The sequence below is a fragment of the Anneissia japonica genome, unplaced genomic scaffold (genome assembly GCF_011630105.1).
Source record: "Anneissia japonica isolate Jap-2015-1 unplaced genomic scaffold, ASM1163010v1 scaffold287981_len1045443_cov154, whole genome shotgun sequence".
Classification (NCBI taxonomy): domain Eukaryota; kingdom Metazoa; phylum Echinodermata; class Crinoidea; order Comatulida; family Comatulidae; genus Anneissia; species Anneissia japonica.
This window is the reverse complement of record NW_022695194.1, coordinates 526,716-540,104: the sequence shown is the minus strand read 5'-3', so window position 1 is coordinate 540,104 and position 13,389 is coordinate 526,716. Positions and strand designations below refer to the sequence as shown.

Genomic DNA, 13,389 nt, shown 5'->3' with positions numbered 1-13,389 from the left:
TTTTAGCAAACTTACACTGTTAAACAAATTATAATTCTTTAATATAAAAAATTATTACAGTACAGAAAAATAATAAATTGCAAAGAATGAGGTCAAAAATCAATTTACAATAATGGTGTCATCATTATGTTGGCAATTTAAGAAAAAAAATGTTTCCGCTGCGAGTGGGATTCGAACCCATGAAGGCAGAGCCCTTGGATCTTAAGTCCAACACCTTAACCACTCGGTCATCGCAGCAAATATCGCAACTTTTACTCCATTGCGGGAGGGGGAGGACGTAGCGTGCATTTGATTTCGGTGCACTCACACGTATTGTTGTTACATTTGACCAGCATTCTTCTCGAATTCGCAATCCTTGAATTACGAACCCAATGCGTTACCCGCTCAGCCAAATTGCTCCCCAGTGGTATAAGCACATTATAACATCTTAAATCAGAAAAAATTGACATTGTGATTTTTGATTTCGTATTACGTAACATTAATGCGTCAAGGTCACAATCAAGGTCACAATCAACGAAAAACTATTTGAAAAAGGGCATAAGCAAATTAGGAGAAATACAATGTTTTCTGTACTGTCACTGTAAAAACAATAAGAATACACTAAGAACAAAAACAATAGCTTACAAAAATAATAATGGTCTGCTGCTGCGGAAAAAGTCAATAACAATAATAACAATAAACAATAACAATAATAACAATAGCTGAGCGCTATGAAAAAAAAAATATAAAAAATGATTAAGAATAATAAATAATGATAATAACTACTAGGCCTATGCTTATTTTTTGTAAAACAGAACATAGGCCAAGCTTTTACTTCTTGCCATGAGAACTGACTTTGAAATCATAATAAAGTAAAAAATAAATTGTGATAAAAAATGATAATGAAGTAAAATAATATTATGAAGTTGAAAAAATGAATAATACAAAATAATTTTAAAAGTAAATGTTATAAAGAGAAAAATTATTATAGCATATATACAATTTACATTAATAATGGATAAAATTTACAATACAAAAAAAAAATATCGCACATTCAGACTAGTTTGATTTAAAAATAAACAAAAAAAAATTAGCAAACTTACACTGTTAAACAGATTATAATTCTTTAATATAAAAAATTATTACAGTACAGAAAAATAATAAATTGCAAAGAATGAGGTCAAAAATCAATTTACAATAATGGTGTCGTCATTATGTTGGCAATTTAAGAAAAAAAAATGTTTCCGCTGCGAGTGGGATTCGAACCCACGAAGGCAGAGCCCTTGGATCTTAAGTCCAACACCTTTACCACTCGGTCATCGCAGCAAATATCGCAACTTTTACTCCATTGCGGGAGGGGGAGGACGTGGCGTGCATTTGATTTCGGTGCACTCACACGTATTGTTTTTACATTTGACCAACGTTCTTCTCGAATTCGCAATCCTTGAATTACGAACCCAATGCGTTACCCGCTCAGCCAAATTGCTCCCCAGTGGTATAAGCACATTATAACATCTTAAATCAGAAAAACTTGACATTGTGATATTTGATTGCTGGATTTCGTATTACGTAACATTATTGCGTCAAGGTCACAATCAACGAAAAACTATTTGAAAAAAGGGCATAAGCAATCACAATAATTCATTATTAGACCTATAGTTGTTTTTTTGAATTGTACTCCACAAATCTCAGCCGATACCTCGCACAACTCGTTAACGTCTCGTATCTATTGTCGTGACGTCATGGCTCGCTGGCTTACACTTGTGATTTCTCGCACTTGTGATCAAATAACACGCTGGCTCGCACATTGGCAACTCTCTTTGGCAGTCAACTCGCCCCTAGAAAACCCGCCCTTGGAAACTTGCCCCATAAAAAAATGTACACTTCCTAGACCATGCAGTCTTCAAAATGAAAATTGTAACCTTTGGTAATCAACTACATTTTCCACATACATAGAAAATTTTGAAACTTTATTAAAAAAAACCTAAACCATAATTCACCACTATAGACACTTTTTGACAAAAATGAAAAAGTACGACTTCGTTACTCAATGAGAAGTGTTCTAATATAGACAATGGGTCGTGTCTCATATTATTTGTTATATTTTTACTATTCATTATTTTCACTTGACTCGCATAAATAATTTTGTTAGAAGAACATTTATATGCAGTTGTACTTCGCAGCACTTCATTTGCAATTTGCAATTTCTAGTTGTATTATTATTAGGCCTATTCGAGTTTTCTAGAAGGATGGGTTTAGCTCCGCGAGTGGGCGCTATAACAGATTTTTACCTCCGCCAACGAATACAGATACAGATACAGATATTGTCATAAAAAAAATCTTTCCTTATTGCAAATCTACTCCAGTATAAAAATAAATATAAATATATTGGAAAGCACATACGGTATCACAAAAACACATTCTACTTACAACATACATTATCTTAGTTTCTTCTTATTAAATTCAATAATTATTGCTGACGGCAGAAAAATTCCTAAACCTTCCGGTTTTACTATTCGGCATTCTAATTCGTCCGTATTTATTAACCATTATAAGGTCACAAGCAACGAAAAAAATAATTTTCTTGTTTTAATCACAAACTTGTCAAACCTGGTTACAATGTTCCATGACCAAAGATCTCATTACCTCCGCCAACGAAGTTGGCGGGAGAAAGTTTTTGCCCCTGTTTATTTAATTATTTATTTATTTTTATATCTATTTGTTTGTCGGTTTGTTATGAACCGCGTACAGCCCATTGTTTCATAAGAAATTCGTCAAACTTGGCCACAATGTTCCTTTACCTGAGATCTAGAGCTGATTAAATTTTGAAGGGTAAGGGTCAAGGTCACAATCAAGGTCATAAACTATTTGAAAAACGGGATAAGCAAATCAGGAGAAATACAATATTTTCTCTACTGTCGCTGGAAAAACAATAAGAATACACTAAGAACAAAAACAATAGTTTAAAATAATGGTCTGCTGTTGCGAAAAAAGTCAATAACAATAATAACAATAAACAATAACATTACTAACAATAGCTGAGCTATGAAAAAAAATATATAAAAAATTATTAAAAATAATAAATAAATAAATGATAATAACTACTAGGCCTATGCTTACTTTTTGTTAAACAGAACATCGGCCTAGCTTTTACTTCTTGCCATGAGAAATGATTTTGAAATTATAAAGTAAAAAATTAATTGTGATAAAAAATGATAATGAATTAAAATAGTATTATGAAGTTGAAAAAAAAGAAGAAAAAATAAAGAAAAAAAAAAAAAACACAATGGAAACCTTCTCGTGGCGGTTGAGATTCGTGGAGAGTTTAATATTTTTAGTTCCTGTAGGCCTACCTTGAGTAATTTCATATTTGTTGAGGGCGAAAATATTTATAGTTTAAGTGTACACTGAATACATCAAATAAATAACAGTAAACCAAAACGTTCATAGAGTACGCTTATCGCTCCACTATTAAATAATAAAATTAATGATGATCATCCTTCAAATAAATATCGAATATTCGTGTGATATACATCCACAGTCTAGGCCTACATCTTTCACTTTGTATTCCAAAATTAATCGCCTTTGCCTTAGATTTAGACGAACGACTCTTTCCATCCTCCCTAGCTTATAATAAAAATAAAAAATATAATAATAAAAATACACCCCTTCCCCAAAATTGATAAATAAATAAATAAAAAAAAAACTAGGCCTATAATTATATTCGATATAACCAGGTGATACATTGTAAAATATGAACTTTCACCTTACTGCAATCGCTATAGAATAAGCTTTATTGACTAAAATGGGGTGTTACATTCTTCAAAGGGGGATATACAGAAATAATAAAATTACGTTATACGATAAACATTAACAACACATTAGCTGATTTGACCACAAAATAATTACAAAGATAGAATACTAAACGTATGTTTTTGGCTATTTAATTTTAGCATATGTAATTAATAATTCCATTTACAAAACATGTTTCCCCTCGTAAAAATTAGGCTGGCGCATACCTTCATTCCATACATATTTTCCGACCAACTTGTTTGATTAATAAGGAACACACTGTTTTTCGTAGCCATATTCTTCATAATTTTGGGATATTTTCACAATTTAGGCTGATTTTGTGATAGAAAATCGAGAGGTAATTGCATGTTTTTACTATTTAAAAATCTCTTAGGCTTTTTGGTTATAAGAAATATTGGACTGCGTACATTTGATTGAATAATGATGTTGACGATTGTTGAGCTGTGATACGAACAATACGTCGTTCGGTGAATGCCTCTGTTCTCTCAGGCCTCAGGTGCTGGAGTGACGTGTATGCATTGTACCGTCGTATCGTATGCGGATGTACCTAGGCCACAATTATACATATAAACAATTTTAGATCAGGTGTCATCCGCATTGTATTCTGTTTCAGTGGCCAGTTGTCATACCTTTCATTGGAGGTGGAAATATAATGGAAACCTCGCTCGATGTGTTGTCGTTTGCAGCATCAATGGTAGTAGAAACAGACGAAAGCAATGGTAAAGCCAACAGTGGTAGTGATGGTAAAGGTATTAGTATTGATTCAGCTTGCCAATATATTAAGCAATTAATGTTTGTGTATGTAGCTTTTCCCCCATTTACGGATGACGAGTGTGCCTGGACCACACAGCCTACATACGCCCCTAAAATTCAAGTCATACCTTGTTGTGGATCCAGGGTGTTTTTTTTTAGGCTGGTGTCGGTGTGTGGCATCGGGAAAACTGGACAATTTCTTACACAACAAATAATGTTGTTTTTTATAAAAAGAAACTAAAAACAAGATCGCTTTTATTTGCAATATATGCAAGGTAATTCAACAGAAGGACGCACATCTCCGCTCTCAAACATAGCGTGTGCGTACAGTCCTTTGATCTTTACTGTGGCATCGACAATCCAATACTAGTTTGCGAGTAAGTAGAACCCCTCATTTACGAACCCCGATTTTACGAATTCATTGTTGTCATAAATAAAGTTCCTATTTCATGCACAAAACACACACGCGTGTCAAGAATTAATCGTTAGGCATGTGCTGGAGTTTATTCACTCGGTCTTAGACGGTTTACTATATACACTATCAGCGATCTCTACTACAATACAAAACGCAGATAGTGAGCTTTGAATACACCGACATTCAACACAGCGATCAAACTTCATGTCTGCAGCCGTGAGAAAAGTTGTCCGCATATCGATAGGCGTATGATTTATTCATCTCTGAATACACCACCCTCATATCGAAATTTAATGAACCCCCTAATTATAAATGGATTTTATTTATCATAAAATAAGACACTGACATTGTCTTTATAATTTTATTTTTGCATTACATAAATGTAAACGTAGGTGAGAGCAATCGTATTGCATACGAAAAATAAAAGTCTAAGCGTTGTGTCTACAGCCAATCAGCGCTCTTCTTTTAAAAAGTTGTGAACCCCTGTCACCCTGGTTTCCGGGTTATTCTGTACAGGTGTTTACTTGACGCCACAAGCACATGGATCGAGTGAAAAACGTTGTTGCGTTACTCGCCCTGTTGGCGGTGCCCGCGGGGCTGTGTTTATTCGTAAGCTATAAGATAAGTCATATTATTGCCTGAGAAAGAGAGAATAAAGTTTGTATACACATTAACAAGTACAATATGCATAGTACTGTACATTATTATAATCTTTATTTTGAATTTCTTTCGAGCACAAGTTGGAGTTTTGGCTCCAATCCAACAAAATTTCAGTCCAGGCCTAGCCCAGCCCAGCCTAGCATAAAAATAAATAAATACATAGGAATTTCACACAACCCCGATTTTACCTACGAATGATTTTTACGAACGCCTCTGGGCCCGTCCCGTACGTAAATGAGGGGGTTCTACTGTACAGTCGTCAATTATTAGTCTATGCGTGCCGTACGTTTTATGGTGTTACTATTTTATTAATTTTGGGTATTTCGCAATGTCTGTTACATCTGATTTCTTTTGACTGCGAGCTTGTTAAATGCTTCTTTAAACTGCAATTTGATTTGTGAAAATTGACCAAGAAAAGGAAAAGTTTTAGCAATTAAAAATTTATGAATTTTATAAAATTTCATGTTCTTATGTAACATTAAAACTGTCATTTTAACAATGTTGGACTAAGGTGCACAAAACGAACATTTGAGTAGATACAGAACATTCATAAATTTTTTCTGCGACGCGAGTCTCATGAACGACAATACACAACAATATCGTTAAAATTAATGTTGAATATAATTTCAGTCTAATGTTAGTGCAAAATATCATTCGGCATTTTTAATCACCGCACGACGCGCGATTATTATGGCAACTAACACGCGCGTAGGTAATTTGTCACGTACGCTGACGGTTAATGGTCTGGTTGCTATGGTTTTTGTGACGTACAGCGTGTAGGGACGCACATGCGCCCAGAATATCGTTGCCAGAGTTATAACCTTTGATGTTCTGAGTTGTGCGTCCTTCTGTTGAATTGCCTTGATATATGTAAGCTGACAATATTTTAATATCAATTTTTTTTTTAATGCTAAAATATTTATGGTACTTTACGGACGTTGCAGAAGCTCTTAAAACGCATATTAATACAGGCAAGACAAGTAAATGGACTTTTTAAACCTGGGAACATGCACTTGTCTCACAAAATTATATGTTGTCCCATAAAAAAGGCACATGTTTTGTAAATTTTGTAAGACCTTAGCAACAGTATCCAAGGGGTGTGGCCTACTGGTGCAGAACAGTCCATTTTCACCTGTGTTGGCATACAAACATTTTGTTTACCGCAGTCAGTAGGCCTATTTCACTGCATGTTGAGCTTTTCACTGCCCTTTTTGTTTTTTGTCACCGGTGCCGCACAAAATCATATAACTACCAGTGTGTATATTAACTTACATCTAGTGTAATGGTCAGAATAAGAATGATTACTAATGGCTAAGCCTCACCCATTGATTATTGTTGCTATGTTCAGTAAGGTTCCATAAAACAATAATGTAAACATAGACATGTGCGTTTGTGTTTATTGGACATGCACATGGCATATCTAGGGGTGCTTACGCCCCCAAAAATTACTTGTACCCCTTCCCTAGTCATCCCCCAAAAATCACGGTCAAGTAGTTAAAAATCACCTAATGTCACCTTATTTTGCGAATTAGTGTCCCTCAACTGACCATCAAGCCCCCCTCACTTCACCTTCGCTCCCCTTCCCCATCAGCACCCTTATTTCCAGACTTCACTAATCAATTGATTGACATACGGTACTAGAAATGCCCATTATTAAACAATTTATTTAACCAATTTTTAAAAGTTGATCAGAGCATTATTGCATGTGAATTGTGATCAAGGAAATGACAAGTACATTTATGAATGTTTCCTTGTATTTTTATACATTCACTTTTATCGATGACAACAAAACAGTCTTGATTCTTGATTGTACAATCAGTGTGTTTGTATTGTTCAATATCATTGTCGAGACTCTACATATTTTCCCCCTAAAATAACCGATTTCTTCAAAATCAATTCTTGCCAAATAGAGTTATGTACTGTAGAGGTGGTTTGTGATACTATCCTCTACTGTATCTTCTATGAAATGGTGTTTTTTTGTTTTTTTTCACTCAGTTGAACAAAAGAATATAAAATTCATCAATGAAACTACTGTACTGTACATGGTTCAAAATAAATAAATAAAAAATCTTATGCATGGAAATTTAATATAATTTTAATAATATAATTTTAATGGTGAATGTGGACAGTGTACATAGGACTTAGTTAAATGTTTTCAATTTATATAATTAGAAAAAAATGCATACTTATTGTTAGAGATTTCAAGGCAGCGGCGGGCATAATAAAAATTTCCCTCTTTTTTTCTTTGTAACGGTTTAACGCTAATTTGCCAAAAATCAAATTTTGTTTTTATTCAAAATTTCATTATTGGCTAGCGTTGGATAAATTGCTAAACAAGATATAAAAAAAATCTTGCCTTAGCTTTGAGTACAAAACTCTCCTGTCTCTAGATATGGAATGAAAACATAAAAATACCTGAAATTATTTCATCTACATTCACAAATGTGAAGCAGGTGACTCACATTCTTGGTTGGTTTCTTTGCAATGTCTCTATAATTGTGTATTCTGTATTCCATTCTCGTTCCTTTTAAGAAATTTCTAATATTTTTCTATTGCTACTCTGTTAACTAGGGAATTGTTTTTGAATTAGAGATGCAAGTGTTCTAGCTCATAGCTGTCTCCCTCGTGGGTGATCCAGGTTAAGTTTAGTCTCTTTGTAGAATGCCTGACATGCCTATCCTACCTGCCGATTTTTAAAAACCTGTCTGAAAGGAAGTTCTATAGCTTCCAATTACTTCCGAATGCACTTAGTGTACAAAAGTAATTTTCACAAGGAAAAATATGCATTTTCAGGACATGCCTACAGTAGGCCTACCTACTGTATGTCAAACTAGTGGTACATTGCTGCTTTCACAGCTTATAGCGCGAGTACTGTAGATAACCTTCATCAACTGTCCACTGCATTCTCGATCTTTCAGTGAGGAAGGCTGCATTACTGGTGGTAGCCATGTTTCGCTGCACATTCATGTACCTGTCGATATTTCACTTACACCAGTGTTGACTAGATTAATTTTCTACTATTCAGCGAGTCTAATTTTTACACCATGTAGACTACACTTTATGTACAAACTGAATTGGAGGCATTACTGTAACTTCAAATGTAAACACATTTACTGTAATCAACACAACGTCTTGGAGCTCACTCAATATACAAACTTTATGTTATAGAACGACGAAGACACATTTACGTGCCAGTGCGTATTCCACGATGCGATGTATAACTGTGTAACATACACGATCTGTTTACAATACAGTATGGATTTGCATGGTTACAATACTGTCTGTAAGGCACAAATTTTAACTGGGAGGCTGAATGATTTAAATGAGGGGGAGGTAGCAGGGAACTAATTAGTTGATTTTAAACCACTTAAGTGTATTTTTGTTTTGCTTAGCAAAAAAATTTGGTGGGGTGGGGGGCAGGCACAACTTTTTTTTTTTAGGGACGTGCGTATAAAATATGTTGTTTGACAATATTAATTGCTAACAGGTAAAGTAGGTTGATAGCCTATTGCGTATTGTGCATTACCTTTACCCAATTCAATGTTGAACAATTTTTCTGCAGAAATTAATTAAAGCCATTGCAGTTTAGAAAAAACTCAAGTTGTAGTTGATGCGCCTTCATAACACTTTCCTGGTATTTGGTTCAAATTCTAGGCGACACTTTATTTATTCCTTGTTTCGCAAACTTATTTTTTTTTTAAATCGTTAGAAGAGGGCGGAAAAAAAAATTAAAATAAACTTAAGTTTTCTATGGTTTTGCCAAAAACATCCAGACGGAGTAGAAAATAAAAAATAACATTGTTGAATATAAACAGTGTACTAATGGGATGGTTAAATGCTTTAAATTTATAATTAGGTAGAGTGGAATATCTTATTTTTGGAGATTTCAACACAGTGGTGGGCGTAATAAAATATCGGCAAATTTTTATTTTTTTCTGAAATTTCCATTTTTCAGAGCGGTGTGCTAATTAATTGACAAAAAATGAAATTATATTTTTATACAAATTCATTAATTGCATTCAGCAAGTTCGCTAAACAAGATAAAAAAAAAGTCTAGCCTTAAAAACAATTTTTTTTCATGGTATGATTAACATTCCATGTTAGAAATTCAAATTATTAGTTGAAAATAAACTATTGATTATATACTGTCGTGCACATTTATTTACTATGAATAATGGTATTATTCATTAATAAACTTGATTCATTAATATAGTGATTCAGTTGATCAACAAATCAATCACTCACTCAATTAATGGGCCTCATCAAATCCTTAGCTTGTAATAAGTTAAATTATTGTGATAGGGACTGCTGAACATCAACTAATAGACATTTTAAAACAATAGTCTGAGCTATATATAGAAAAAATATATTTTCTCATATTTTTTCCTTATTTATACATTACTATACTAATATTATAAAAAAAACCCACCGAATAGGCAGTACTATTTAAACAGTGTATTTCAGTTATAGGTACAATAATTCAGTTTGCTTTTGACAATCCTTGTCATTGTATATTTTTGATGTTCATTTCTTGTCTTTGTGTACTAATTCGGTTTTTGTTTGCCGAAAGTGAATAAATTAATCAAATCAAATCAAACAAAATGTGATGGTTTCTTTTCTTTAGAATTATGAAATAATAATGATATTGATTTAAATAGTGAAAATGCAAGATTCACTTTGGTTAGTATTTATTAGTATTATTTATTCGACTTAGGGAACGTGCACAAATGTTTAGTCTGCGTTAAATATCGTTACTAACGTTTACGCGATGTACGAAGTCCCGTTATATGCAGCTAATTTGCATAAGCTATTTCGCGTTCAACGCGGAAGGTTAGACCATGGTTAGACGATAGTAAAGACAATGAGTGCAGCGAAGGTTATCGCTTAACTCACGAACTGGACTGACCGGGATCATACGAATACCAAGCATTCGTTCTACGATGTTTTGTATTGTATACAGCTGTGTTGCAGCACGCCGAGATCGTCAAAAAACACATTTTATGTTGATGATACTCGGCTTTGCCCTGCTCCATCGATTGGGATATATTCAATCGGACAAGAAGGAAAATAACATAGGGGCCTAGGCGTACTATTAGTAGTAGGCCTATGCTGTCGTGCAATTCCTGCACATCGCCCATCTCTTTAAAAAAACCAAAAACAATCACATACTGTAGGCCTACCTTTTTATATACAAGTTTTCCGTTTATTTATTTATTTACTTCACTTATTTTTTTTTTGTTGTCAACTATTCAACTCCGTTCCAATCGGCCTTCTAAAGCTGAGAGTTGCCTGTTTTTCTAAACTTTTTCTCTTGGATGCTTGATAGGACCTGCGTAGCGACAACCCTGAGCCTAGCCTAGGTAATTTAAAACGTAATTGTAAATATCGCATTTTGTTTGTGTTGCTTTTGTGAAAGCCTAGGTAAAAAAAACAATAGCCTTCACAGTATTTAAATCTATTTTAACAAAGACAAATTTGAAACTGTTTAATATTTTCTCAGTATTTAAAACTGCTAAAAAAAGTGGCTAAATTAGTGGCGTATTTATGAAGAAAAAAAAATCCTGATGTACACTAAAAAATATAGCTGCCCGGTAGTTTTGGCTCCTGGGGATATTTCAGGTGGAAAGAGTTTCTTGATAATATTGTGGGATTTTTTTTTTTTTTTTCTTTCATAAAAATCTGTTGGAATGAAAGGCTTGGGAGCGAAGTCCAAGAAGTTGAAGGGGAAAAGGGTGAATTGGTTGGATCATAGGTTTATGTTCATGTAGACCTACCATATAGGCCTAATCATCACATCTCAGTTTGGGAACTAAACATAAGGTAGTGAGTGACCCATGCTCTAAATACAATAGTTAAAATACACCTAAAATTAATCTATAATAAATGCCCACCTATACTCTAGTAATATTAAACATTGGGTAACTACTAGGTTAAAAAAAAAACAGCATCTTGCCGGTCATGTCTAACCCATTCAGCTAATAAATTACACTGGGAAGAAGACGTTAAGTACCATAAACGACAAATAAATTGGTTCCCAGACTGAGCAAAAAACGTTCAAAAGACGTGTCTGTAAAAGGTTTACATGAAATAACAACTAGTTTATTTATAACGCCAGTGTCTTCAACTAACTTCACGATACACTGACTAAAAGCGTGAGATTGCAATAATGAGTTCTTAATAAATGTTCTATTCACGGGGCATTCCACAGTATTTGCGACGCAATATGAAAAATTTCATATTCACTTTTGTACATTAAATTTGGTCTATTCAGAAAGTCTATACATTAAATTATATGAAAATATATAATTTTAAAATTTTTGATGGCCACCTCAGAATTTAATTAACATTTATTAAGAAAAATGTAAATTATGTGTCACGGACATTACATAATTAATTCTGTCATATTTTCAACAAAATAAATTTTTCCAAAAAATTTTTTGTGGGATATAGTTATCCAAAGTACCCTTTGTAATTTATCATATGTTTAAAAAAAAAATCTTTAAATATTATTTTCATAATTGCTGTCTCAAACAGTAAAAGTAAGTCCGTGACATTTTGAGTGACATTTTTTAAATTTTATTACAGATGTAGTGCAATTACATATCTGAAATTTCATATTCTCTTTTAATTTACAATAAATAAAAAGCACAATAACATTTTTTTCAATAATTAGTAATATTAGTAATAATTTTTAAACTATATTTATGTCACGGACATTACATTTTGTCACGGACATTACATTTTACAGTACATAATATATAGAAAAAGCTCCTGCTTTTGTAAATTTTGCTAGTGACAACCAATGTCTACCATACTTAGTGCAATTTGCATATCAATTGAATAGTTTATTACTCTTCATGGGAATATTTTGGTAGAAATAAACTATAAGTTTACCCATTCTAACAGTGTATAGCTGATTAATTACATTTCAATTCAAGCTTTGCTTGGAGGTGTACATAAAAATGCCACCTAAGACTGGTGCTGAACGATGCAGAGAATACAGGGAAAGAATTAAGAACAACAAGCTAACCCAGTCATGTGAAGCTTACAAAAAGAAAGACAGAGAGCGAAAACGTAAAAAAAGGCTTGAAGAAAAGAGACAAATGGCGGACGTTGATTTGCAGAAGAAGAAAAATGCTAACAGACTTTATATGAAAGCATACCGACAGAAGAAAAGAAAGGAAGCAAAAAACAAAACTGCAAATCCTGTTGCTACAACACCACCTTCTGGATATTCCAATCGCAGAAGCTTAGGCAAAGCAGTGTCCCGTCTAAAGAGACATCTTCCGAAGTCTGGCAGTCAGATAGCTAATGTTGTTGCGGAGATGGTAGTAACAATGACACCTACAAAGCGTAAGGCTATAGCTGAAGCTATGGATTGGTCAGCAAAAAGGCGACGTATTGACATGGTGGCAGATGAACTAAAGAGAAAGAAACGAAATGATGCTTTATCGCAGGATGAAATACAGCAAGTTGTAGATTTTTATGAACAAGATGACATTAGTCGCATGTGTCCTGGGAAGAAAGAATATGTCTCCGTGAAAACTGATAATGGACGCATCCACAAACAGAAACGGCTACTAATGATGAACATTAGAGAAGCACATCAACTTTTTCTTGACAAAAATCAAACCAAAGTAAGCCTATCAAAATTTGCAAGTCTACGACCATATCATGTTTTTCTGACGAGCCAAAAAGATCATGAAGTATGCCTTTGCAAATATCATGAGGATATTGAAATGCTTATTACTGGTATCCACAAAGTTGTC

General features: G+C 33.6%; 1 protein-coding gene and 2 non-coding genes across 3 annotated transcripts in view; 1 reads left to right on the top strand and 2 right to left on the bottom strand.

Moving 5' to 3' along the window:
• Nucleotides 1–156: 156 nt before the first annotated feature.
• Trnal-uaa lies at nucleotides 157–237 on the bottom strand. The gene has a single exon. It is a non-coding gene; the product is annotated as a tRNA-Leu (tRNA).
• Nucleotides 238–1,224: 987 nt separating this feature from the next.
• On the bottom strand, nucleotides 1,225–1,305 carry Trnal-uaa. Its single transcript has one exon. It is a non-coding gene; the product is annotated as a tRNA-Leu (tRNA).
• Nucleotides 1,306–4,002: 2,697 nt separating this feature from the next.
• The window catches only part of LOC117101398 (transcription cofactor vestigial-like protein 4), a 36,584-nt gene continuing 27,197 nt past the window's right edge, over nucleotides 4,003–13,389 (top strand). Inside the window, exons 1-2 of the mRNA XM_033241376.1 lie at nucleotides 4,003–4,129; nucleotides 4,406–4,541. Coding sequence (XP_033097267.1) covers nucleotides 4,445–4,541 — 97 coding nt within the window. The 5' untranslated portion in view covers nucleotides 4,003–4,129; nucleotides 4,406–4,444. The remainder of the gene's footprint in view (nucleotides 4,130–4,405; nucleotides 4,542–13,389) is intronic.